The sequence below is a fragment of the Ursus arctos genome, unplaced genomic scaffold, assembly GCF_023065955.2.
Source record: "Ursus arctos isolate Adak ecotype North America unplaced genomic scaffold, UrsArc2.0 scaffold_93, whole genome shotgun sequence".
NCBI lineage: Eukaryota > Metazoa > Chordata > Mammalia > Carnivora > Ursidae > Ursus > Ursus arctos.
Genome location: NW_026623115.1, coordinates 58287 through 84667, shown reverse-complemented (window position 1 = coordinate 84667; position 26381 = coordinate 58287). Strand labels below are relative to the sequence as shown.

Below are 26381 nucleotides of genomic sequence, written 5' to 3'. Positions count from 1 at the left end.
GACCAGGACCAGGGCTCAGTGACCAGGACCAGGGCTCGGCTACCAGGATCAGGGCCCAGTGGTCAGGATCAGGGCTCAGTGACCAGGACCAGCACTCAGTGACCAGGACCAGGGCTCAGTGATCAGGACCAGGTTCACAATGACCAGGACCAGGGCCCAGTGGTCAGGACCAGGGCTCAGTGATCAGGACCAGGGCTCAGTGACCAGGATCAGAACCCAGTGATCAGGACCAGGGCTCAGTGACCAGGACCAGGGCTCAGTTACCAGGAACAGGGCCCAGTGGTCAGGACCAGGGCTCAGTGACCAGAACCAGGGCTCAGTGGTCAGGATCAGGGCCCAGTGACCAGGACCAGGGTCCTAGGTACAGTGCTTGGGAGTGGTCTTGCTTCATACTATCCCTGGTGAAGGATGGCTCTTGTCCCGTGTCTGTGCCTTATGCAAGACCAGATCAGGTGGGCTCTAGGTGAAGGGGGCCTCCCTTTGGGCCATGAGGCCAGTGTTCCCCTCTCCCAAGCCTCTGTCCCTCTCCTTTCCCTTCCTCTCACTCAGACTCTGAGAACTTTTGTCTTTGGTATCACTTTATTGCACCAGCAGGGCCTGTGTGTGGGGTGGGTGGGCAGCTTCTCAGCAGGGCTGAGCTCTGGCGTCCAGCTGGGGTTCCAGAAGGCTCCTCCGGACTCCTCCCTGCAAACACAGTGGGGTCAGGGCCCAGGGGAGCTCCTGGGCCTTGTCCCCAACCCTGCCTGCCTCAGGGGAGATGGATTGAACCCTGCAGTGACTGCCCCTAAGGTTGCTAACTCCCAGATCCTGCTGGGGGACATTTCAGCTCTGCCCCCAGGACTGCCTGTATTCACAGCGTCTACGAGGGGGGACTACCTCCTTGGAAAGTCAGATGCCCAGGGGTGGGGAGCAGGCAGATGCTCTGGTGGCCGAAATCCCTGCCCCAGCCAGCCCAGGGGTCTGCCTCCTCACCCCTACCTGTGCCTGGCTGGCCTCTGCTCAGTACTGGGGGCCCTCTCTGCTGTCGGCTGGGCCCCGCACACTTGTCACCGTCAGTGCTGTACTGTAGAAGAGACTCAGTAGGAAGAGGGTGAGCAGGGTGACGGTGGTGGGCCACAGGCTGGCTCCTGGGGTGTCTTCCTCCAGGTCCTCCTGTGGCAGGTCCAGCACCAGCCAGGGACGTGGCTCCTGGCAATCTGCAAGACACTGTGGGTCTGCCAGACCCATGCCTGTGTGGGTGGGGGCCGAGCCAATGCCTTCCCCTCCCACACACCCTCAGGGTCGGGACAGGGGCAACGGGGGTGCCATTTTTCAGGTCTGAGTCTGCCTCAGGGAGGATGAGATGACAGATCCCCAAAGGACGCCCATGTTTAAAGGAGTCCTGGCAGAACCTTAGGGAGAGAGGCCTGGGCACTGGCTTTGCTGCTCTAAATAGAGCCCAAGCCCAAGGACTCCTGGGCCCCAGCCCCATGGACATGCTCAGCCAGCCCTCACCAAGCCCTTGCTCTTGTCTTGGCCTTGGTCTGGACCCTGGCTGTGGTCAGAGAGGACCAGACATGGACCCTGAGGGTGCTCCAGGTTGACATCTAAATCTGCGACTGGGGTTCAGTGTGCCAAGGGCTGGACGGGCATGCTGCCTTTCCAGGGAATGTGGCTGATGAACTACAAGGAGCATGAGGGAGACCCAGGTGAAGGCCACAGGCTGTTTCCAGAATCCCAGGCCCCAGACCTTCTATGTTAAATGGGATTTGGACCCACTTGTCATATGCTGACACATCCAATCATCCATCCATCCGTCCATCTGTTTGTCCATCTGTCCATCCATTCATCCATCCGTCCATCCATCCATCCACCCATCTGTCCGTCTGTCCACCCATCTATCTGTCCGTCCATCCATCCATCCATCCATCCATCCATCCATCTGTCCATCTATCCATGTATCACCCGTCCATCCATCTATCCACCCATCCGTCCATCCATCCATCCATCCATCCACCCATCCATCCATCCGTCCATCTATCCATGTATCACCCGTCCATCCATCTATCCATCCATCCATCCATCCATCCATCCATCCACTCATCCATCCATCCATCCATCCATGCTTCCATCTGTTATGTGTCTTATGATCTGTCCATGTGCTGCCCACCCATCTATGGACCCTTCCTCCCCTCCCCATCTCTCTAGAATACTCTTTCTATGGGCCAGGTGCTGGCTCCCTTGCTGGCTGGAGTACCTTCTCTATGGCAGCACTCCCCCCAATTTACCTGTTGCTTCCCCTATTGTCCTGTGGAGACTGGACCCTTGAGAGGCAAGCAGTGGGCATGCGGGTAGGGGTCCCCACCTCACTTTGGTCTTGGGAGCAGAGGGAGGACGCCAGAAGGCCAGGTCCCCTGGGGAAGCCGGAAGGTGTCTGAGACAAGAGCAGGGCCCGCTGCCCCCTTGTGGGGACTGTGCTGCCAGCTGCCCCACGGTGGCCACGGTTCTGCGTCTATGCTCCGTCTCCCCAAACCTCCCTTTCTGCCAGAAGCCTCCAGTAGGAGCTGTAGAGGGGCCCTGGGTGGGGGCTGTGTCTGCTGACCTCTCCCCAGCCTGTCTCCCCATCTATGGTTTGGACCATCCTTGGGCTCAGGGAGGGGTGGGAGACCTGAGTCTGGGGTCAGGCAGGGGGCAGGGGCTGCCTGGGTGGGGTCTGTGGAATTGGGCCCTGAGCTGTGCCCAGCGGGGCACACAGGGAAGGGCCTGGGCAATCTGGCTGGGGCTGGGTCTGGGTCTGGGCCGGGCACTCCCTGCACCTGGCGGGCACGCGAGCACGAGCATGGGGGAGACCGTGTGTGCAGAACAGTGTGGAGCAGGCTGGCTCCCTTGTCTAGTGCACCGGTGGAGCCGTCCCACAACTGTGTGCGCTGCACCCACCGAGGGCGGGGTGGGCCCTCCTGGAATCCTGCCCTCCCCCCCATTCCTGCCATGACCCCTGACAGGGACACCGGCCCCTGCTCCCCTGCCTCCCTCGGGTCCCTCATGGCTGCCCCTAGAGGCATTTTCTGAGATACAAGCAACCACGTCCCTGCCCACGGAGGGCTTTGCTGGCGCCCCTGCTCTCAGGACCCCCTGCTGTGCCCCTCGCTGATGGTCAATCCCAGAGTTTGCTCGCGGCTTGCCTGCCATGGACCACGCGCTCACACTAATGCTCACACACTCACACGCACACGAGCCCACGGTGTGAAGGCTGGGCCAGGCGAGTGAGGCCCAAAAGGGTCGGGGAAGCAGATGCCCTTTCCTCCTCGGGCCCCCCCCGCCTCAGTGTGCCACAGACCCCGAGTATGGACAGACAGTGGCCTCATGGAAGCACGGGGCTGCTCCGGGCGAACATGGAGTTTATTCAGGGAGGGGCGGGCGGGCGTTTCAGTAGCAGACGCCATCCACCTCTGCCATGACCACAGACACATTGACGTGGGTGGGTTTACCCGCCAGGCGGTCGATGGTCTTCTGGGTGAAGGACAGGGACAGGGCCTCATGGCCCACCATGCAGGAGAACTTGTCTCCCTGCTTCCAGGCCTCGGCGTCTACCCGCAGCACGCTGGTCACGGAGAAGGTGGGGACGCTCTGGCCGGGCTCCTTCAGGGGCTTCCAGGTCACGTACTTCTCTGGGGGCAGCTCCTGGGTGCCCTGCAGCCAGCGGATCAGCACGTCCTCGGGGCTGAAGCCCCTCACAAGGCACGTCAGGGACACCAGCTCGTTGAGGGCCAGCTCCTCCGACGGCGGCGGGAGCAGGTGGACCTGGGGCCGGAAGGTGTTTCCTGGAGGGCAGAGAGCCTGTCAGGGATCTGGGCGGGGCCTCAGTTTCCCTTTGTGAGCTGTGGGTGGGAGCCCCCAAGCCCAGGGGGAGAGGGAGGAGGCGGCCTCAGGAGCCGCCTCAGAAACTTGTGGCTCCGGGCAGGGTCTGTGCTCACCTGTGGGTTTCTTGATGGTGGCAGTTAATGAGCTCTTGGACTCAGGGTGGGTGGCCGCGCAGGAGAAGGTGTCCCCACGGTTCCACTGCTCCGCACAGCCCGGCAGCACACTGGTTACGCTGTAGCAGCCGCAGGAGTCTTGCTCAGGGCTCCTCTGGATGGCGTCCTTCCCGCCTGAGGGCTTCCAGGTGAAGGAGGCTCCCGTGGGGTCTTTCAGGCCACTCAGTGTGCACGTGAGGCTGGCGTTGGAGCCCAGAAGCAGATCCTCGAGTGCGGGCTGGCGTAGTGACAGGCGGGGCTGGTCGCACGAGGGACACTTACAGGGGGGAACAACCGGACACGGATCTGGAACTGAGAGAGAGATTGGAGCAGATCAGTGGGGCCCTCTGCCCGCCTGCCCTCCGACCCGCAGCTCCTTCCTGGGGGCCCCATCTCGGCAGCCCACCCTCGTCCCAGTGGAGCGCCCTCAGGGACGGTCCCAGGTGGCCGGTCAGAGAGAGAAGGTGGTGGCCCTGCCGCCCTCCCCAGCCTGCCCTCTGACCTTTGCAGGGCACAGACACAGGTGGGAGGGTGTTGGAAGAGTGCTGCACTTGGCACTTCAGGACCGAGTCGTCAGGGCACTGGTTGGCCGGCAGGGTCAGCTGGCTGCTCATGGTGTACGAGGCCCCCGCCTCGGCCTTCACGGGAGGGAAGTTCCTGACGGTTGCATTCTCGTTGCTGGGGCTCCAGGTCACGCTCACGGGCTCCGGCGGGAAGAACCCCTGCACCAGGCAGGCGATGACCACGTACTCGGCTGCGGCAGCGCTGCAGAGGCCCAGCGGAAAGACACTGGGGCTGGTTTTGGGCTCTGCAACACAGGACGCTCTGTGAGGCCGGGGCCCGAGTGCGGCCCGGACCCCTGACGCAGCCTCACAAGCCTGGCACGGAGCTGGTTTCTTCTGTGCACTGGAGGAGACTTGCACAGAGATGGCCAGTGAGTGCCCCAAGGTCACGCAGCTCACGTGCCAAGCTGGGGTCAGAACCAGATGCCTGAGTCCAGCTGTGCTGTTTCTGAACGTGGTCCTCAGGGTTCTCGCACGACCACCTGGACAGGCTCCTCGGGGAAGGCCTCGGGCACAAGCCACTCCCACACAGGATCCGGGCGCACGTGGCCCTCCCACGCACTGGCTGAGTCTGCAGGAGCTGCTGGGGCCTCAGTTTCCCATGTGCAGCGGGCACAGACACACTTTCTGCTGGGCTTTGGGGCTCATGAGAGGTGGGCCCTGAGGGAGGGCACAGGCCAGGACAGAGCTTGAAGCGAGCCTGCGCCTCGGCCTCTTGGGCTGTGCAGGGGGTGGCACAGGGGAGGAGAGAGCCCGCTCCTCCTGGGACCCCCTTGCCACTTCCCAGTCAGGCTCCCGGTTGAACCACTCACCCCTCACTAATCCCACCCCCAGCTTCCCTGTTAGCGACAGTTGACCTCTGGTCTACGAGGTTTTGGAGGTCAGAGGCCCAATTCCAGCTCGGTTAGAGGATGTCCCTGATGGAAAAGCCAGAAACACAGTGTGTCGTCTACCTACGTGTACAGGACCAATTCCCTTCAGGGCACAGGGGAGGGGAGAGACAGCATCATGGGTACAGCCTAAGTAGCATGCCCCCATGCACCCCTTAGAACACAGGGAACAGCCTGGCTGGAGACTCGATCTCGGGGGTGGGTCACAAACCCAACCTGCCCTTCCCATTCACCTCGGTCACTAGCCCACTACAGCCCAGCCCAGCCAAGCCCAGCTCAGACCATTTCAGCCTAGCTGCCCAGCCCAGCCCAGCCCAGCCCAGCCCAGCCCACCTGAGCCCAATTCAGCCCAGTTCAGCCCAGCCCAGCCCAGCCCAGTTCACCCCAGCTCAGCCCGTTTCAGCCCAGCTCAGGCCAGTCAGCTCACCCCAGCCGCCCACCCCAGCCCAGCCCACCTGAGCCCAATTCAGCCCAGTCCAGCCCAGCCCAGCCCAGTTCACCCCAGCTCAGCTCGTTTCAGCCTAGCTCAGGCCAGTCAGCTCACCCCAGTCCCCAGCTCAGCCCTGCCCAGCTCAGCCCAGCTCAGCCCAGTTCAGCCCAGCTCAGCCCAGTTCAGCCTAGTTCAGCCCAGCTCAGCCTAGTTCCCCAGTTCAGCCCAGCTCAGCCCAGGTTAGCTCAGCCCAGCCCAGCCCAGCCCAGCTCAGCCCAGTTCAGTCCAGTTCAGCGGAGTTCAGCCCAGTTCAACCCAGCCCAGTTCAGCCCTACTCAGCTCAGCCCAGTTCAGCCTAGTTCAGCCCAGCTCAGCCCAGTTCAGCCTAGTTCAGCCCAGCTCAGCCCAGTTCAGCCTAGTTCAGTCCAGCTCAGCCTAGTTCCCCAGTTCAGCCCAGCTCAGCTCAGCTCAGGTTAGCTCAGCCCAGCCCAGCCCAGCCCAGTTCACCCCAGCTCAGCTCGTTTCAGCCTAGCTCAGGCCAGTCAGCTCACCCCAGTCCCCAGCTCAGCACTGCCCAGCTCAGCCCAGCTCAGCCCAGTTCAGCCCAGCTAGTCTAGTTCAGTCCAGTTCAGCTGAGCTCAGCCCAGTACAGCCCAGCCCAGTTCAGCCCTACTCAGCTCAGCACAGTTGAGCCCAGCTCAGCCCAGCTCAGCCCAGCTCAGCCCAGTTCAGCCCAGCTCAGCCCAGTTCAGCTCAGCTCAGCCCAGCTCAGCTCAGCCCAGCTCAGCCCAGTTCAGCTCAGCTCAGCCCAGTTCAGCTCAGCTCAGCCCAGCCCAGTTCAGCTCAGCTCAGCCCAGTTCAGCCCAGCTCAGCCCAGTTCAGCTCAGCTCAGCTCAGCTCAGCCCAGTTCAGCTCAGCTCAGCCCAGTTCAGCCTAGTTCAGCCCAGCCCAGCCCAGTTCAGCTCAGCTCAGCCCAGTTCAGCCCAGCTCAGCCCAGTTCAGCTCAGCTCAGCTCAGCTCAGCCCAGTTCAGCTCAGCTCAGCCCAGTTCAGCCTAGTTCAGCCCAGCCCAGCCCAGTTCAGCTCAGCTCAGCCCAGTTCAGCTCAGCTCAGCCCAGTTCAGCCTAGTTCAGCCCAGCTCAGCCCAGTTCAGCCTAGTTCAGCCCAGCTCAGCCTAGTTCCCCAGTTCAGCCCACCTCAGCCCAGGTTAGCTCAGCCCAGCCCAGCCCAGTCCAGTTCAGCCTAGTTCAGCCCAACTCAGCCTAGTTCCCCAGTTCAGCCAGCTCAGCCCAGTTCAGCCCAGCCCAGTTCAGCTCAGCTCAGCCCAGTTCAACCCAGCCCAGTTCAGCTCAGCTCAGCCCAGTTCAGCTCAGCTCAGCTCAGCCCAGTTCAGCTCAGCTCAGCCTGGTTCAGCTCAGCTCAGCTCAGCCCAGTTCAGCTCAGCTCAGCCCAGTTCAGCCCAGCTCAGCCCAGTTCAGCTCAGTTCAGCTCAGTTCAGCCTGGCTCAGCCCAGCTTAGCTCAGCTCAGCCCAGCCCAGCCCAATTCAGCCCAGCTCAGCCCAGTTCAGCCCAGCTCAGCCCAGTTCAGCTCAGCTCAGCTCAGCTCAGCCCAGTTCAGCTCAGCTCAGCCCAGTTCAGCCCAGCTCAGCCCAGTTCAGCTCAGTTCAGCCCAGCTCAGCCCAGTTCAGCCCAGTTCAGCTCAGCTCAGCCCAGTTCAACCCAGCCCAGTTCAGCCCTACTCAGCTCAGCACAGTTGAGCCCAGCTCAGCCCAGCTCAGCCCAGCTCAGCCCAGCTCAGCCCAGTTCAGCCCAGCTCAGCCCAGTTCAGCTCAGCTCAGCTCAGCCCAGTTCAGCTCAGCTCAGCCCGGTTCAGCTCAGCTCAGCTCAGCTCAGCCCAGTTCAGCTCAGCTCAGCCCAGTTCAGCCCAGCTCAGCCCAGCTCAGCTCAGCTCAGCCCAGTTCAGCCCAGCTCAGCCCAGCTCAGCCCAGCTCAGCCCAGTTCAGCCCAGCTCAGCCCAGCTCAGCCCAGCTCAGCCCAGTTCAGCTCAGTTCAGCCCAGCTCAGCCCAGTTCAGCCCAGCTCAGCCCAGCTCAGCCCAGCTCAGCCCAGCCCAGCCCAATTCAGCCCAGCTCAGCCCAGTTCAGCCCAGCTCAGCCCAGCCCAGCCCAACCCAATTCAGCCCAGCCCAGCCCAATTCAGCCCAGCTCAGCCCAATTCAGCCCAGCTCAGCCCAGTTCAGCCCAGTTCAGCCCAGCTCAGCCCAGCTCAGCCCAGCTCAGCCCAGTCTAGCCCAGCTCAGCCCAGCTCAGCCCAGTCTAGCATAGCCCACAGTAGCCGTAATTGTGCTCATTCTAGTTTTCTGTTCTGTGATGTCTATGGCCTCCCAGCGAATCTTCCTTCCTTCCTCGGCTCTGACGTGGTGCCTGTTCTCCATCCTCTTGGGCCCAGCAGGGTTCAAGATGGTCTGACTGAGGAGATAAGGTCTGAACCACATTGGGACCCACCTGCTCGAGACTGCCCGGGGGTCCATTACCTCTGAGAGGCCAGGCCTGCCTCCCTTTGCCTGGTGGCCCAGTGCTGCACGTCCACCGGCCTGCCTCCCCAGAGGATTGGCGTGAGGATGGAGACCACGGCCTCCTGTAGGCCGCATGCTGGCTGTGTGGTCTCAGCAGCCCCCCGCCCTGCTCTGGGGTATTTGCTGCTGTAGGCCGGCTGAGGCTGTGAGGGGTGGGCTGGGAGGGTTTGCATGACTGCGTCTGGCCCACAGATGGGGTCACTCGCCCACTTCCTGTCCCACCAGTGGTGGCTGCTCGCCTCCACGTCATGTCTGGTCTGTGGTCTGGCTGTGGCGGGGCCAGGTGTATGTGGCCTGGCCTGTGCGACCCCCGGGAGCCTGGCTCTGGTCTGAGGCCATGTGGGTTCAAGGCGGGTGCCCCGGTGGAGGTCATGGCTCCATGCGACCGGCTGGGGACGAGAGGCAAGGAAGCAGAGGCTGAAGCGGACACTGCGAGGGGCTCAGGGACACTGGGGTAGAGACGCTCTAGGAGGAGGGGATGGAGAGGCGGCTGGCAGGGGTGGGGCCTGGAGGGACACGGTTTACCCAGAGTGACCCCCTGGCGAGCCAGCAGGCCTCAGTGGACCTTATGGCCACAGGTGAGGATGTGAGGGTGAGGAACCGCTCCAGTCTGGCCGTCACCAGTGGCTCCCCTTCCTCGGCCAGCTCTCCGGCAGCTGGGGTGGGTGGGGGGCAGTACCGGTGTCTGGGAGCCTGGAGCCCAGGGGGGCGGGGCAGCTGAGGGGCCCCCCGTGCCCCATGCTTCTAGCCCAGGGCTCTCCCGCCAGTGCCCGAGCCGCACCATGTTGACTGTCCCCCGGACCCTGCCTTGCCCTCCCAGGGGCAGCGTGGGTCCAGCTGGTGTCTGTGCCCATTTGATCCTTCACTTCTTCAAGCACGCCCGGGAGCCGATGGTCTGCCCCCAGGAAGGACACCACCAGGGGAGTGGCGACAAGCTTCAGGGTGAATGGAGGTCTCTGCCAAGCATGCTTCTTCCCTGTGGACTCGGGCGGCCTGGTCATGGGAGAGGAGGAGACGGATGCAGGGAAGGGAGCCCAGGGGGGTGCAGACACCCTGTGGCCTGGCTCAAGGGAACTCTGGGGTACTATTATAAACCTGGGATCCCCGCAGCATCACCGTGAGGGACACCCCCGCACACCCTTGTGAACACCTGTCTGTGTTGCAGGTGACTGCCCCTGGAGCTCGGCCTTGCAGCCCGCCTGTGAGTCCCTGGGCTCTGCACCCTCTGAGGCTCCAAAACACTCAGGACCCCCAAAGCAGTCACCGCCCCAGGGACCAGGAGGAATGAGAATCAGCTTGGGCAGCACCCAGTGGTTGGGCAGACGTGGTGGGCCGCCTTCTCCCTCAGCCTCACTGCTCCTCAGCCCAGACACTCCCATGCGTCATGGGCACACGAAGCCTGGAACACAGGGCAGACGAGGTGTCGTTTGGGCTGAGATATGACGTCATCGTATCGCCCACCTGCCTGCGGCAACGAGTGGAAACAGCTGGAACTCAGGAAAGAGGTCTGACGTGCATTCTTCTAAGATTGACCCAGCACCTTCCACGGGTCAGGGTCCGTGCCCAGCGTGACCCAGTGCCTTCCATGGGTCAGGGTCCGTGCCCGGTGTGACCCAGCACCTTCCACGGGTCAGGGTCTGTGCCCAACGTGACCCAGCACCTTCCACGGGTCAGGGTCACCTCTGGGCTTCTGTACCCACTCTTCCCTCCCGTGTCTCCATCTTCATGGGGCTTCTCCTCTGTCTGTGTCTCTCCTCCCCAGCCTCTGGTAAGGACACCTACCATCAGATTTAGGGGCTGGACCATCTCACCTGAAGGTCCTTAACGTCAATCACATCGGCAAACACCCTTTTGCAAAGGAGGTCTCATTCACAGGTTGCAGGGATGAGGCAGTGGACATAGCTTTTGGGGTCAGCATTGAGCCCACTGTGCTGGGTTCATAACAGAAGGAAAGCAAGTGGGTCTGTGGGACCCTGAGGAGGGAGCCCCTTCCTGCTGGGAGGGACCGTGAAGGCAGCATCCCTGGCAGTGTCCACCCTGCGGCCTGCTCTCAGGCTGTGTTCCCCTTGTGCCAGGACCCCGCTGGCCCTCCTGACCGGTGACAGACACACTGGCCTCCCAGGCTTGTGGGAAATGCATTCTGCCATGTGCAACGGCCTCTGGCTCTCAGGGCCGGTGTGAGGGAGCCCTTGTTTTCCTTGTGCTGGGGTCCACGGGCCAGGTCTCCTGACCTGGGGCACCAGTCGAAGAAGGAAGACACTCAGCTCTGCCCTTGGGGGACCGTCAGTCCAGGAGATGGGAGGAAGGCACCCAGGCCTGAGTTCGGAGAACCTTGCTGGTAGGTGTGGGTCTTGTCAGCTCCAAATGAACAAAACTCCCTTAAAATTGCATTATTTCTATCATCTATCTATCATCTATCTATCATCTATCTATCATCTATCTATCTATCTATCTATCTATCTATCTATCTATCTATCTATCATCTATCTATCATCTATCTATCTATCATCTATCTATCTATCTATCTATCTATCTATCTATCATCTATTTATCATCTCTCAATCCATCCACGTATTATCTATCTTCTATTTGTATCTATCTATCATCTTTCTATCAATCATATATCTATCATCATCATCTATCTATCATCTATCTATATACATGTATCTATCTATCCATTTAGCTACGTATCTATCATCTGTCCATCCATCCATCCATCTATCTATACTTCTATCATCTATCTATCATCTATCTATCTATCTATCTATCTATCTATCTATCTATCTATAATCTATCTATCATCTCTCCATCCATCCACGTATTATCTATCTTCTATTTGTATCTATCTATCATCTGTCTATCCAACCATCCATCAGTCCATCCATCTAACCATCTCTCTCCATCTAGCTATCTCTCTATCTATCTATGTGTAGTTTTGGGCGTTATCCAGGTTCCAGGTCCGTGGTACTTTCCTCCCCCCTTGCTGTGCTCTCATGGGCCCTAGACCCCGTGGGGAGAATACAGGGCATGTTCTAGCATGCACCCCCTTTTAAAAACTGTAAGGGAGAAGGAGAAGCATTTTCCTGGAGGCCCAGTGAGGACAGCCCTGGGACCCGCGCTGGCCCTGGCAGCAGCATTTAGGGCAGGGTTTCTCCCATCGGAGGTACAGATCTTCGTGACCAAGGACATTCCAGAAAGCTCCAGATCATCTCTTGTTGCGTCTGTGCGAGGCTGCATGGCTCCGACGTTGTGAGGACTTATCTGGATGTTTCCTGCAGGTTGTCCACAGCCAAAGCTGACATGCAGAGTGTGCTGGGGGCAGAGATGGAGCCCCTGCTCTGAGGTCTGGTCACATCCCTGTGACTCTGGTCCCAGTTAGAGTAGAGCCTGGCTGGGTGCTCCAGAATGGCCTTAAAGCTGAAAATCTCCTTTATTTGATCAGTGTGGGGGTGGGTTTCCTGAGACGGCGTGTGTCCCTGCATGAGTGCCGGGTGGGGCCGTGCCGTGGCCTCGTCCTGTTTTCAGCCCGCACCCCTGCTTCCCTGATGTTCTATTTAGACCAAACCCTCCAGGTCTGGGAATGAGCCTCGGAGCTGCCGGGTCCTGGGAGTTGTGCCCCGGGCGGGAGGCCAGCGGCCAAGGTCCGACCCCCGTCAGCCTGCACGCTAGCCTCGCTCACTTCCCTCCCTGGTCCGGGACCGAGTCCGCCTCTGAGTCTGTGTGACAAGCGTCAGGGATGGAGCCTGTCTCCAGAGGGCCGTCCCCACGTGTGGAATCTCCCGTCCAGAGGACTGGGGATTTGTGCGCTGGACGTGTGGCCACGGGCCCTGAGCCGTGGTACCTACAGTTCACGCGCCCCAGACAGGGCCCAGAGGGCGCCCCGGGCTGCTCACGTCTTTCCTTGTCTTGGGTCCTGAGCACTCTTGGTAGATGAGGGAATCCTGCCTCTCATCACGTGTGTTCACATAGTCTCCCCGTTTCCAGTGGACTTTGCAGAGACCCGAGTGGGACGGGGTCTCCAGGCCGGGAAACCACCTCTTTCTTCTGAGAGGGGCGCAGCCTCAAGCCCAACACTGCCTGGCCAGCTGGCCATCTGTCCCGCACCTTGGCTCCTGCGTTCCGGGCTCTTCAGGCCTCTTCTTGAGGACGGCGGTGGCCAGCCCCCGACAGCTCTTGCTTCGTGTCTCGCTCAGCTCATGGGGACCTCCAGGCTGGCTGGCGGGATGGGGGCCCAGGCTTGGTCTGTGTGTGTGTGCTCAGGGGGTGGACAGCTGGGGGGACGACCAGCGGTCCCTGGAGGCCCATGGTGGCTCTGGGCTTGGTGCTTGTGCAGCTGTGTTCCTATGGCCTCCTGCGCTGACCACGGAAGTAGCTGCTTTGGGTGTGTCCAGGGGAGACCGTGCCTTTCATGTCGGTGTGGGAAAGGGTGGTGAGTCTTGGCTGGAGACCAGGAGAGCAGGTGCAAGGGACTGAGCTGGGTGCCTCTGGGGGTGTCAAAGGGACAGTCGCAGGGAGCAGCCGGCTGGCCACCTGGGCCTTCTGCTCCCTTCCCTCTGGACGCTTGTCCACATCGTTGGGGGGGCCCGCCCCCCAGCCCCCCAGGTCGGTGGATACCTCTCCCAAAGCGTGCTCGGGCGCATGGGATTTGTAAAAAGGAACTTTACTGAGGGACTCAAAAGGAAGGCAACAGGGCTGCCAAGCTCGGAGCGAGAGGGGAGGCCAGGGTGGATGGGGTTGGGCGCTGCTGGCTGAGGCGGGACCCCTGGGAAGCTCCTTCTGCTGGGAGACCCCTCCTCCCACCCCAGGAGTCCTGGCCACAGCCCCGAGCCGTCCCGTGGCTTCTCCCCAGCAGCTCTTCTCTGTCTTGGCATTGTGCAGGGTGGGAGCTGCCAGTGGCCGGCAGGAGGGCTGGGCAGGGGCCCGGGGCTGGGCAGGGGCAGGGCACTTGGACCCGGTGCCGTGGAGGTGGGAGCCAGTGTGGGAGCCGAGGTCCCGCACTGGACTTGGACTGTGAGTCCCGGTTTGGCTCTGGACTCTGAGTGGTGGGCGGGCCATGGGCTTCCCCCTCCCTGTGCTCTGGGGACTGTTCCGTGAGAGCAGAAGTAGCCCTGACCCCCAGGACCAGGGAGAGCCCAGGGGCCAGCACCCGTGCCCAGCTCAGGTCGCTGCGTGGGAGGGGCTTGTCCCAGAGCGGGCTGGGGTCGGGGCTGTGATTGGCAGGTGCCCGTGGGGCCTGGGGCCTTGGAGCTGAGCTGGAGCCGTCTGCGTGTCTGCGTGCTGGTCAGCGTGTGTTGGCTGTGGCCTCGCCTCCCACGGCGGGCAAGCAGACCGCCTGCGACACGGGGAGGGGAAAGCAGGGCCTCGTTGCTCTGTGCCCGGACCTAGTCTGCGGGCCGCACGACGTTGGCGTAGTCTCGGCTGGCATGGGGCTTCTCCTGCAGGACGGTGGCCAGGACCCACCTCACCTGGGGGCAGGGCACGCGCGTGAGGACGGCTCCTTCGGGCGCGCTCCCTCCCTCCGGGCCTGCCCTGCCCTGGCCGCGGGCCTCCAGGCTCCCACCTTGAACAGGCTGGCGGTGGCTCCATAGCTGACGCTGACCAGGAAGAGGATGACGAAGACCAGCAGGCTGGCCCACAGCTCGTCCAGCTCCGTGCTCTCGGAGGCATCCGCACAGAGCTCCTGGAGCTCCAACTCTGCGGGCACGGGCCGGTCAGCCGGCCCCGGCGCAGCCTCCGCACGGGCTGGTGGGGACGGCAGGCCTGGCCCCCCACCCCGAGGAGAGGAGAGCATCATGACGCCCTGGCCTCCGCCGTCCTGCTGGTGGCTGCAGTGGCAGGCCGGCCAGTCCAGCCGCCCAACCCACCCGCTCTTCATCCGGCCCTGGTGGCCGGGGGTCCGATGCCCCGCGGGGCTGCAGGTGTGGCAGGGACCCGCTCTCTGTGGGTCCCCACCCGCAGCCCTGGCCCAGACCGCCCAGCGGCTCTGCTGTCCCTGCACGGCCCGTGGCCCCCGGCCCGTCCCCCAGCCCCGTCCCCACTCAGTCTTACTCCTGCCAGCCTGAGGACCTCTGTGACGTGTACACGCATTTGCAGCCTGCCCGGAGCCCTGAGGGGCTCAGCTGTGTAGCCGAGCTCACAGGACCTGGGGTAGCCCCGGGAATCCATGACGTGGGTGCTCCGGGGGGCTGGCTGGTCCGTGCGGACCTCGTGGAGGCCCGAGGTGCCCAGAGCTGCCCCCGGCCCTATCCCGGGCCCCCGGTGTCCCCGGGCTCCTCCTCCCTGGCCCACCGTCCCCTGCACAGTGGGCTTCCATGCTGATGAGTGAGGGTGTGGCGTGTGCATGGCCCTGGGGCTCCCACGTGGCGCGTCGGAGCCGGGTGCCTCCGACCTTGTGTGCGCGGAGTGTGGGCCAGGTGTGTGCCGCTTTTCACATGGACGTGTGTGTGTGTGTGTGTGTGTGTGTGTGTGTGTGAGCACGGCTGAAACACAGGGCCTAGGGCTGTTGGAGACCTGCACAGAGGCGTGGTGACGGCAGGGGTGGGCTTGGAGCCTGGCTCTGGCCCCTCAGCCTCCTGCCCTGGGATGGGGCCCGTGGCCTGTTTGGGGTGTGGTGCAGTGAGGGAGGAGACAGAGTCCACACTCTAGCCATGTGCGTGTGGGTGTGGGTGTGTGTGTTGGTCCCTGGGGAGAGGATGACAAGGAGGGTTTGGACTTGGGAGGCCAGGGTTTGGAGGAGACTGCCAGGTGGGGGTAGGAGGCCTCTCCACGTCCATCATGGATACATTGGTCCAGGTGTGACAGTGAGAAAGGGCTAGGGAGTAGCCTGGGTGACAGGGCAGGCCGTGGGAGGCCACTAGTGACCACGTGGGTGCTGGTGGTCCGTGGCGATATTGGAGCTTCCCTAGGACTTGGTGTGGTTGAAGGGAGACTCGGGTGAGCCCTGGGGGTCCCGGGATCCATCAGGGTGGAACGGCGGTGAGCAGAAAGCAGGGCAGAGGGTGTTGACCCCCGTCTGGGTGACCAGTAGGCAGGCAGGATGCGGCTGGAGGTGGGGTGTGGGACCAGGCTTGGCACTGGCCACAGTGTGCGGTCAGAGGCCTGCCCGGTCCGCGTGTAGGAGGGAGGTGACAGCGAGGGGACGGACAGGTGGGGCAGTGGGGTTTCTGCGTGCAGGTACCGGTGTGGGGGTGTGACTTGGTCCATTTCTCCACTCAGAGGGCCTGTGTGCAGCTGGGGCTGGCGATAGGGACTTGTCTGTGTCCAGAGGGCTGGCAGGAGACTGGGGAGGGGGCTGGCTGGAGGCTGAGGCCTCTGGGCCTTCAGGAGAGGGAGGGGCTATGGGGTCTGTAGTCTCTGGTCCCTCTGCGGGGACCCCAGCCGCCCCAGCTCTTCGGACTCCTTTGAGTGGGCATGACCCCTAGTGGGGTGGCAGGGAAGGCCCCATGACTTGGATGGCGATGGTGGGCCGAGCCCGGCCTCAGCCCTGCTGCGCCCCCTCCTGTCCCCTCTGCTGGGGGCCCCTTCCTCTGTGCCAAGACCTCCCTGCTTGCGACCCTGCCTGCCCGCAAGAATGGCTGTGCCCGGGGCTCTGAGCGGACACTGCAGTATTTATTGAGAATGAGGGAGGGAGGCCTGGTCAGCCCCGCCCCTGCCCCAGCAGGAGGGAGCCGGGAGGGGGGCAGCGGGTGGGGGAGGGGCGTCATTTACCGGGGGTCTTGGACACTGTTTTCTTGAGGATCCTAGAGTCGGACAGCGCCTCGTGCACCACTTGGCAGGTGAAAGCGTTCTGCTCTTCCCAGTCCGCCCGGCTGACCTCCAGGCGGCTGAACACGAAGAAGGCGGGCCTGGAGCCCGGGACCTTGTGGGGCCACGTGGTGGCGTGCTGGTCTGTCTGAAGGGGGCTGTCGTTCCGAAGCCATTGTACCGAAATGTCCGCAGGGAAGAAGTTCTGGATCAGGCACGTGAGGGTGACCTTGTCCTTGGTCCCCTCGTCCTCCTCCGGGGGCAGGAACACGTAGACCTCCGGGGCGGCACGCTTGCCTGGGGACAGGTGTGGGGTCAGCCCAGGCTCCCGCCCGGGAGGCCCACCCCCTGCCCTGGGGCTGTGGCTCACCGGGGGCCTTGGCGATGGAACGCACGAGGTCCTTGGGCAGGTCTGGGTGGGTCACCGTGCAGTGGTAGGTCTCGCCCTCGATCCAGTCCTCCGTGTCCACTGGCAGGGTGGACGTGACGCTGATTGTCCCGTTGAACTGAGCCCTCTCCTCCGGTTTGCCTGGGTGCACGGGTTCCCCACTCTCCCGGGACCAGGTCAGGCTCATGCCCTCCGTGCTGGCCAGGTCCACCACCAGGCAGGTGATCTTGGGCGACTTGTGGACGTACAGGTCAAGGGGGCTGGGCGGGGTCAGGTAGCTGCTCACGCCTCGGGGGTCAGACTCTGCGTGTGTGGGAGGGGCTGCGTGAGGGCGTGCGGTGGCCCCTCTCTGAGCCCGAGTGTGTGGGAGTCGGTGGGGGTGGGGGGCCGTACCTGTGCACTTGCGAGCGTTAGCATTAAAGGTCAAGCCTTGATAGACGACCTGGCAGGTGTAGGTTTTTTGGGACACCCACTCGCCCTGGGTGATGTTGAGCTCGCTGTGGGTAGAGGTCACGTTGCCCTCCTGTGTGCCGGGCGCGGTGTACGAGAACATGTTTGTGGCCTTCTGCCCGTCCACCAGCCAGATGACCTCCATGTCCCCCGGGACGTAGCCGGAGACGAGGCACAGCAGCTGGATGGTGGTGTGGGTGTCGCCGAGGGGGTTGCAGGAGGAGTGGAAGAGCTTCACGGTGGGCGGAGTGAAGCTCCTGGCGCATGCTAGGGTAGAGGTGGCAGCATGGCGTTGGCCTCCCTGAGCCCAAGGACTCGCCCGCCAGCCTAGGCCCCATGTGGGCCGGGCACTACCAGGCATGGCAGTGTGGGAGCCCACGCACCGCTCCCGTTCAGCCGGTCCCTCCTCCCTCCGGGGTCGTGTGGGCAGCCCAGGCCTGGCTCACCTCGGAAGGTCTTGTTGATGGCGGGGGACCCCGCGTGAGCCACGCTGCAGGTGAACGTCTGCTTGGCCCACTCGCCCCAGGTGGTCACCTGGCCGATGGCGCTGTGGAGGCCGGAGGTCTGGTGGAAGGTGGTGGGGAGGGTGGCAACGCTCTTGTTTAGGGACCCTGTGTCCCAGGTCACGGTCACCGGCATCGGGAGGTAGCCCGAGACCATGCAGCCCAGGGTCACCGAGGGGGTACTGGCGATGTCACAGCAGGAGGCCAAGGGGAACACGGACAGGTCCCGGCTGGAGGCTGTGGGGATGGGGCCAGTGTCAGTGCCCATCTTGGCACGATCACCCCGTCCCATGCCGGGCCCACAGCTGACCCGGGGCGTCCCGCTCCCAGGCCCCTGGGTGGGGGTCTGAGAAGGAGAAGCATGGGGCAGAGTGGAGGAGGCTCTGGGACCCCTTGTCCATCCTGGGGGGAACCTCCCTTATTCCCGAAATCTGCTGGGAACCGGCATTCCCTGCCCTTAGCCCTGAGGGGCAGGAGTGTGGGGTTCTTGGGGAGTGGAGGTGTGTGACCCCTCCTCTCCTGACCAGCTAGGCCTCTCTGGTCCTTGCAGGGCTTTCAGGGAGCCTGACTAGTGGCCCCGTTCACAGAGGAGAAGACACCATAGCACTCCTCCCCCAGCTGGTGACTTGGGTTTGCAGCCTGCCTGTGCTCCCTTGGCCTTGGAGCTCAGACCCCAGCTCATGCTGGCCCTGCCCCTCAGCTCCACTCTGCCAGCCTGTGCAGGGAGGCCAGTCCCATGGCCTTGTGTGTGCACCGCGGAGACCAGTGAGACAAACCAGCCTCACTAGCTCTGCCCGATTCAGGTCAGCTAAGGTCAAGGGGCCCACCTTGGTCTAGCCTGGCCCAGGTCAGCCCAGGATATCCCATTTCAAGCAAGACAACTCATCCGAGTTCAGTCCACAAATTCAACCAGATTCATTCAGCTCGGCCCAACTCAGCCCACCAGCCACGTTCATCCCACCTGGTCGGTTGCAGTCGTGTTGTTCCCATGACCCCAACCACTGGGCCTACACCACCCTTTGTGCCTCAGGGAGCCCGATGCAGCCAGGCCAAACCAACCAGCTGAACCCAATTTAGCCCAGCTAAGCTCAGTTCAGCACAGTTCAGCCCAGATCAGCCCAGTTCAACCCAACCCTGTTTAGCCTAGCTCACCTCAGCCCAGTACAGCCCAGCTCGGCTCAGTAGAGCCCAGCCCAGCCCAGCCCACTTCAGCCCAGTGTAACCTAGCTTAGCTAAGCCCAGCTCAGCCCATCCCAGACCAACCGAGCTCAGCCCAGTTCAGCCCAGCTCAGCCCAGTGCAGCCCAGTGCAGCCCATGTCAGCTCAGCCCAGTTCAGCCCAGCTCAGCCCAGTGCAGCCCAGTGCAGCCCAGTGCAGCCCATGTCAGCTCAGCCCAGTTCAGCCCAGCTCAGCCCAGTGCAGCCCAGCTCAGCCCAGTGCAGCCCAGTTCAGCCCAAGTCAGTTCAGCTCAGCTCAGCTCAGCCTAGCTCAGCCCACCCAGTTCAGGCCAGTGCAGCCCAGTTCAGCCCAGTCCTGCTCAGCCCAACTCAGCCCAGCCCAGTGCAACCCAGCTCAGTCCAGCTCAGCCCAGCTCAGCCCAGTTCATCCCAAGTCAGTTCAGCTCAGCTCAGCTCAGCCTAGCTCAGCCCACCCAGTTCAGGCCAGTGCAGCCCAGTTCAGCCCAGTCCTGCTCAACCCAACTCAGCCCAGCTCAGCCCAGCCCAGCCCAGTGCAGCCCAGCCCAGACCAACCCAACTCAGCCCAGCTCAGCCCAGCCCAGTGCAGCCCAGCTCAGCCCAGTTCAGCCCAAGTCAGTTCAGCTCATCTCAGCTCAGCCTAGCTCAGCCCAGTGCAGCCCAGTTCTGCCCAGCTCAGCCCAGTGCAGCCCAGTTCAGCCCAGCTCAGCCCAGTGCAGCCCAGCTCAGCTCAGCCCAGCCCACCCAGTTCAGCCCTGCTCAGCCCAGTTCAGCCCAGCTCATCCCAGTACAGTCCAGTTTAGCCCAGTTCAGCCCAGCCCAGTTCAGCCCAGCTCAGCCCAGTTCAGCCCAGCTCAGCTCAGCCCAGCCCACCCAGTTCAGCCCAGCTCAGCCCAGTTCAGCCCAGCTCAGCCTAGCTCAGCCCAGTGCAGCCCAGTTCAGCCCAGCTCAGCCCAGCTCAGCCCAGTGCAGCCCATCTCAGCTCAGCTCAGCCCAGCCCACCCAGTTCAACCCAGCTTAGCCCAGTTCAGCCCAGTGCAGCCCAGTTCAGCCCAGCTCAGCCCCGTGCAGCCCACCCAGTTCAGCCCAGCTCAGCCCAGCTCAGCCCAGTTCAGCCCAAGTCAGCTCAGCCCATCCCAGACCAACCCAGCCTAGCCCAGCTCAGCGCAGCTCAGCCCAGTGCAGCCCAGTTTAGCCCAGTTCAGCCCAGACCAGTGCAGCCCAGTTCAGCCCAGCTCAGCCCAGCTCAGCTCAGCCCAGCCCACCCAGTTCAACCCAGCTCAGCCCAGTTCAGCCCAGCTCAGCCCCGTGCAGCCCACCCAGTTCAGCCCAGCTCAGCCCAGCTCAGCCCAGTTCAGCCCAAGTCAGCTCAGCCCATCCCAGACCAACCCAGCCTAGCCCAGCTCAGCGCAGCTCAGCCCAGTGCAGCCCAGTTTAGCCCAGTTCAGCCCAGACCAGTGCAGCCCAGTTCAGCCCAGCTCAGCTCAGCCCAGCCCACCCAGTTCAACCCAGCTCAGCCCAGTTCAGCCCAGTCCTGCTCAGCCCAGTGCAGCCCAGTTTAGCCCAGTTCAGCCCAGACCAGTGCAGCCCAGTTCAGCCCAGCTCAGCCCAGCTCAGCTCAGCCCAGCCCACCCAGTTCAACCCAGCTCAGCCCAGTTCAGCCCAGTCCTGCTCAGCCCAGTGCAGCCCAGTTTAGCCCAGTTCAGCCCAGACCAGTGCAGCCCAGTTCAGCCCAGCTCAGCCCAGCTCAGCCCAGTCCTGCTCAGCCCAGTGCAGCCCAGTTTAGTCAGCACAGCCCGGATGAGGCAGCTATGCCCACGTCAGACAGGCTCAGCTCATTTAGGTCTAGGTAGCCCCTTTTTTTGCCAACCTCGTCTCGCTGGTCCCTGGTTAGGTGGCCCAGGTTTTCCTGACTCAGCTCTGCTCAGCAATGCTGTGTGCAACACAGTTCAGGTTAGCCTCGTTCAGCTAGTTGAGCCAAGGTGAGCCAACCCAGGACTGTCCTTCCAGGCTGCCTCAGATCTCCTCAGTTAAACCTGCCTGCCCAAGCCCTATCCATCCCAGTTAGCCCAGCCCAGGACGGTCCCCACCGAGGAGAGCATTTCACCCGGGTCAGGCTCCATCCACCCAGCTCGGCTCAGATCACCTTGGCTCCGGAGAGCCCAGCTCAGGCGCGAGTGCCCAGGCTGGTCAAGCCAGGCTTATGCAAGGCCAGGGTTTCCCACCCCACCCTGTCCACCAAGCTCACCCCAGCTTAGCTCAACCCAGCTTCCCCTAGCCCACCTGGTCCTGTAAAATCAGCCCAGCCTGGCCCGTCTCAGTCCAGTTGGGGCAGCACAGCTTAGCGGAGCCCAGAGAGACCAGCCTGGGCCCACTGAGCCAGGGATAGGTCAACCCCTTCCACATAACTCCTTCTACTCCAGCTGCATGGGGCCTAGCACAGACAGCCTGGCCCACCTTGTTTAGGCCGGCTCAGGCCAGCCAGTTCACACACCTGAGGATGGGCGCCAGTCCAGCCTGCCACCTAGTCCAGCATAGGGATAGCTCCCTGGTGCTTTCCCCTGGCCTTGGGCTGGCGGTCATTGCCCTGCTTGGTTGCAGGCAGATCCATGCTCAGGGCCCCGTCCACGCCCTCTGCGCGGTCCTTGACCGTCTCAGCCCTGGGTGCTGCCCTAGCCCTGTCATGTCCGAGGTTCTCGGCCCCTCGTCTTCTCCAGGTCAGCTTTGGGCAGTCTCTTGCTCCCATGTAGCCACGTGCAGGGAAGAGACATCTGGGAGATGAGCAGTGACCAGAAGGCTCTGTCCCTGCTGGGCGGGCAGGGGCCTGGTGGGATACCTGAGGTTCCCGGTCCTCCATTGGGGCCCGGCCTGGCTGTCTGCAGCTCCCTGGATGGGCTCCGGGAAGGATGAGGTGAATCATTAGTAACCATGGCTGTTACTTTTGCGTCCAGATAATAGGGCCTGGGGGGAGGGGAGCTCTGCCTCAGTGCCCTGGCTAAAAATGGGGTGGGAACCCCCAGGGGCCTCAGCAGCCCTGGAAATTCCCCTTTCTTTAAGTTCTTGGGAAGTCAGTCTAGCAACATTGGAGTCACAGGTGAGGCCCCTGTGCCGTGGACGCAGTGGGCTCCTGTCCGTGGCCCCTGCTGCCCAGCTGTGGCCTCTGTCCCTCGATGGCACGGCTGACTCGGTGCCCTGTGACACACGCTGGTGGTCACTGGGGTGCCCCAGGAAGGGGGGACATGGGCACGAGAAGCCACAGCCTCGTGGCCACGTGCCTGAGACGTGGATGCAGGGGTCCTTGTGGCACGTTCCCTTGTTCCTGTGTCCCACTGCCTGGAGGAGAGGCTCTGGGGGTGAGTGTGCGGGGCATGAGTCCCCTGGGGACAGGCGGCCCCCCCTGGCCTGGCGTCCCACTGGCAGGGGACCTCAGCCATTGCCCGCACACTTCTTCCCGAGTCCGTGTCCTGCAGCCGGGCTCTTCCTGGGGCTGCACCCGGGCGGTGTGTCCAGGGAGGGCTGGCCGGGACTGTGGGCAGGCTGGACCGGCTGTGAGGCTGGCCAGTGGCTCTGGAGGACGGCTGTTGTGCCGCAGCCTGGAGTGCACTGTGCCGTGGGTGTGTTCTGTGGGTGCTCACCACGGGGGGCGTGGACGGGCATCTGGCTCGGGTGTGCTGGGGCAGCTGTGAAGCGCTGTTCTGGGCCTCACCCTCACGGTGCACTCATGTCCTGCAGGCCTGTGCGTGCCCACAAACCCCTGCCCGCCAGCCTGGGCACACACGCAGGGGAGGCCACGGGGACCTGCCAACCCCGTTCACAGTGCGAGCTCCTGCGAGGCCTTGTGCCGAGTTTCGCAGCGGGACACATCAGGATCCCTCCCTCCTGACCCAGGATGCCCAGGGCCAGCAGTCCCTGTGCGGGAGGCTGCGTGGAGGTGGCCTCGTCAGTCCTGGTGCCCTCGGAGGGCCATTTGGGCTCATTCAGATGACGTGGACGGGCTGCTGCGGGGTTCGGCCGGGAGGCATGGGGCAGAGCCAGGGCTCTGGGAGGCCTGGGCATGAGGCCTGGGAGAGACAGGGCCCAACCCGACCTCCCTGTCCCCCAGGGCAGTGTGTCCCGGTCTGTCCCACCCCGCCCTTGGCCCTGGGGACAGGTGCTGCGTGGGAGGCAGAGGGGGGAGCGCCCAGTTCCTTGGAAGGGCCCACGATTCTGAGAGAAACCACAGGGCAGGCAGAGCCCCACCCCAGAGCCTGCTGCCCCCGTGGGCCCAGGGCTGGTGCTGCCAGGCCCTGCAGCCTGCTCATAGGGGAACAGGCTGTGCTTGGGCTCCGCTGGCAGCCCTGGCCACCCTGGCGTCCCCCTACTCCTTCTTCCCCTGGTGTGGGGCCGAGGGCTCCGTGCCCAGCCGGTCTCCTGACTCTATGCTGAAGGTGCAGGATGCATCCTCTTGCTGCTGGTGGGCCCTGTCTCTAGTCTGGACCAGCTTGGGGTCCTTGGTCTTGGAGGAGAATGGCTCTCATGTCTTCCCCATTCCCATAAGGGTGCTCAGCTCTGAGCATTTGAGTCTGTGCTGTCCCCGCTCTGCTGCTCTCTGGGGCTGTGGCCCTGTCCTGGCCTCCAGGAGCCACTCTTGCCCATGCCCCCTTCTGTGCGGGAGTAGACCTGGCTGTTCCACCCAGAAGACACCGTGCCCTCAGCCTCCAGGCTGCCCTGCTCTGGCATCACAGCTTCCTACCTGCACAGTGCCCTACAAGGCCCCACAATGCTGCTCCTTTATTCACTGACCTGGAACAGACTCTGCATCTGAACGTGTTTCTCAGCTGTGCTCGTGTGTGTGTGAGAGCCTGTGTGTGTGTGTGTGTGTGTGTCTGTGTGCACGTGAGCCTGTGTGTGTGAGAGCCTGTGTGTGTGTGTGCGTGTGTCTCTGTGTGCACGTGAGCCTGTGTGTGCGTGAGAGCCTGTGTGTGCATGTGTCTCTGTGTGCACGTGAGCCTGTGTGTGCGTGGGAGCCTGTGTGTGCGTGTGTCTCTGTGTGCACGTGAGCCTGTGTGTGCGTGGGAGCCTGTGTGTGCGTGTGTCTCTGTGTGCATGTGAGCCTGTGTGTGCGTGAGAGTCTGTGTGTGCGTGTGTCTCTGTGTGCACGTGAGCCTGTGTGTGTGTGAGAGCCTCTGTGTGCGTGTGTCTCTGTGTGCACGTGAGCCTGTGTGTGCGTGAGAGCCTGCGTGTGCGTGTGTCTCTGTGTGCACGTGAGCCTCTGTGTGCGTGAGAGCCTGTGTGTGCGTGTGTCTCTGTGTGCACGTGAGCCTGTGTGTGCGTGAGAGCCTGTGTGTGCGTGTGTCTCTGTGTGCACGTGAGCCTGTGTGTGCGTGGGAGCCTGTGTGTGCGTGTGTCTCTGTGTGCATGTGAGCCTGTGTGTGCGTGAGAGTCTGTGTGTGCGTGTGTCTCTGTGTGCACGTGAGCCTGTGTGTGCATGGGAGCTTGTGTGTGTGTGTGCATGTGTCTCTGTGTGCACGTGAGCCTGTGTGTGCATGGGAGCCTGTGTGTGCGTGTGTCTCTGTGTGCACGTGAGCCTGTGTGTGCGTGGGAGCCTGTGTGTGCGTGTGTCTCTGTGTGCACGTGAGCCTGTGTGTGCGTGGGAGCCTGTGTGTGTGTGCGTGTGTCTCTGTGTGCACGTGAGCCTGTGTGTGCGTGGGAGCCTGCGTGTGTGTGCGTGTGTCTCTGTGTGCACGTGAGCCTGTGTGTGCGTGGGAGCCTGTGTGTGTGTGCGTGTGTCTCTGTGTGCACGTGAGCCTGTGTGTGCGTGGGAGCCTGCGTGTGCGTGTGTCTCTGTGTGCACGTGAGCCTGTGTGTGCGTGGGAGCCTGCGTGCGCGTGTGTCTCTGTGTGCACGTGAGCCTGTGTGTGCGTGAGAGCCTGCGTGTGCGTGTGTCTCTGTGTGCACGTGAGCCTGTGTGTGCGTGAGAGCCTGCGTGTGCGTGTGTCTCTGTGTGCACGTGAGCCTGTGTGTGCGTGAGAGCCTGCGTGTGCGTGTGTCTCTGTGTGCACCTGAGCCTGTGTGTGCGTGAGAGCCTGCGTGTGCGTGTGTCTCTGTGTGCACGTGAGCCTGTGTGTGCGTGAGAGCCTGTGTGTGCGTGTGTCTCTGTGTGCACGTGAGCCTGTGTGTGCGTGAGAGCCTGTGTGTGCGTGTGTCTCTGTGTGCACGTGAGCCTGTGTGTGCGTGGGAGCCTGTGTGTGTGTGTGCGTGTGTCTCTGTGTGCACGTGGGCCTGTGTGTGCGTGGGAGCCTGTGTGTGCGTGTGTCTCTGTGTGCACATGAGCCTGTGTGTGTGTGCATGTGCCTCTATCTCCTACCCGTCTTCTGTCTCCTCTTGGATCCTCGTGGTAGGACAGCATTGGAGGGTCTCAGGTGGGAGCCTCAGGGCCTGGTGGGTGGTAGTTCTCAAAGAGTGGGCATTCTCGCCCCGAGGGCGAGGGCACAGTTGTGCCAGTGCCTGTTGCTCAGCCAGGAGAGCATGGGGTCCACCTGTTGTGGGAGATCCTGGCATTCGCATGTGGGGGGGTGGGATGGAGGCTGATGTGTGGTCCAGGGGATGGGAGTGGGGGTAGCCCTGGGACCGAGAGGAAGAGGGGGCTGGGCAGGCCGCGTGGTCCATTGGCAGATTGGCTTCTAGGTAGATGTGTAGGGCAAAGGAGATGGAGGGTGTGGAGTGACCCTAAGGACGGCAGCCTGAGCCCCCAGGGTCCCTGAGGGTTGGAATGTTCTCCCGTCCCACAGCTGTCCTAAATTGTGCCCCCAAATTCAAGTCTTGAAGCGCTGACCCCAGGACCTCAGAATGGGACAGTATTTGGAGATGGGGTCTTTGGAGAGGTGATAAGGTAAAAGGAGGTCATTAACCAGCCCAGTGTGGCTGGTCCCCAGTGCGGCCTCCTGCTCTTGTAAGAGCAGACGACGAGGACACAGACACACACGGAGGACCGGCCACGTGAGGACAGGGGCAGAGACCCCAGGAGGCGCCCGCTCTGTGAGGCCTGCCTCTCTCCCTGCTAGCTCCCAGGATTGTGGAAACAGACACGCGTGAGGTTGAAGCCGCCAGACTGTGGCTCTTCTGCCCGGCAGCCCGTGCTGACTAACGCACACCTACCACGTGTCTCTTGCTTCTGCCCATGGCCCAGGTGGCCCCTGGCCCTGCACTGTTCCCGGCTGCCTTCCTCACCCACTGGGAGCCCAGAGCTGTGGGATGCTGGCCCCCCACGGCGGGAGGGAGCCAATGCACGGCGCGGCCAGGCTGGGCATCCCACCAGGAGCATCGACAGAGGAAGACTTTCCCTAGCGAGTGCTGGAATTTTTAGGGTGTTTTATTGTCATTAAAGAAAGGGAGAAGCAGCAGTAAAGGACATTATTACACTCCAGAAATTTCACGAGAAGAAAAGAACTACCCAAGCTACAGCAGTGGGTTTCCTATGAGTGGTGGGTGTGCATTCTCTCCCAGGGGGCATGGGGGCTCCGCTTCTCCTGCCCTGCACAACCGTCTCTCCCATGCAGCGGCTCCGACCTGGCACTCGCTCTAAGCCCGGGCGGAGATCGTCCTGCGGGTCCGCCTGTCTCAGGCCCCGAGGCCGCGGGCACTCTCTGGTCATCTTGTCTCTGCCCCTAGCTC

The 26381-nt window shown here is 62.7% G+C and overlaps 2 gene segments (V, D, J or C); both read right to left on the bottom strand.

The window, feature by feature from the left end:
* Positions 1-560: 560 nt before the first annotated feature.
* Positions 561-9897, bottom strand: LOC113267145 (immunoglobulin heavy constant alpha 2-like). The segment is given in 9 exon segments: positions 561-684; positions 979-1214; positions 3468-3800; positions 3954-4304; positions 4495-5138; positions 8407-8591; positions 8974-9141; positions 9261-9441; positions 9803-9897. Coding segments are annotated over 8 exon segments (2172 nt in total).
* Positions 9898-13829: 3932 nt separating this feature from the next.
* On the bottom strand, positions 13830-17824 carry LOC125282867 (immunoglobulin heavy constant epsilon-like). The segment is given in 6 exon segments: positions 13830-13913; positions 14009-14142; positions 16156-16488; positions 16562-16882; positions 16973-17296; positions 17476-17824. Coding segments are annotated over 6 exon segments (1545 nt in total).
* Between the last annotated feature and the right edge of the window lie 8557 nt (positions 17825-26381).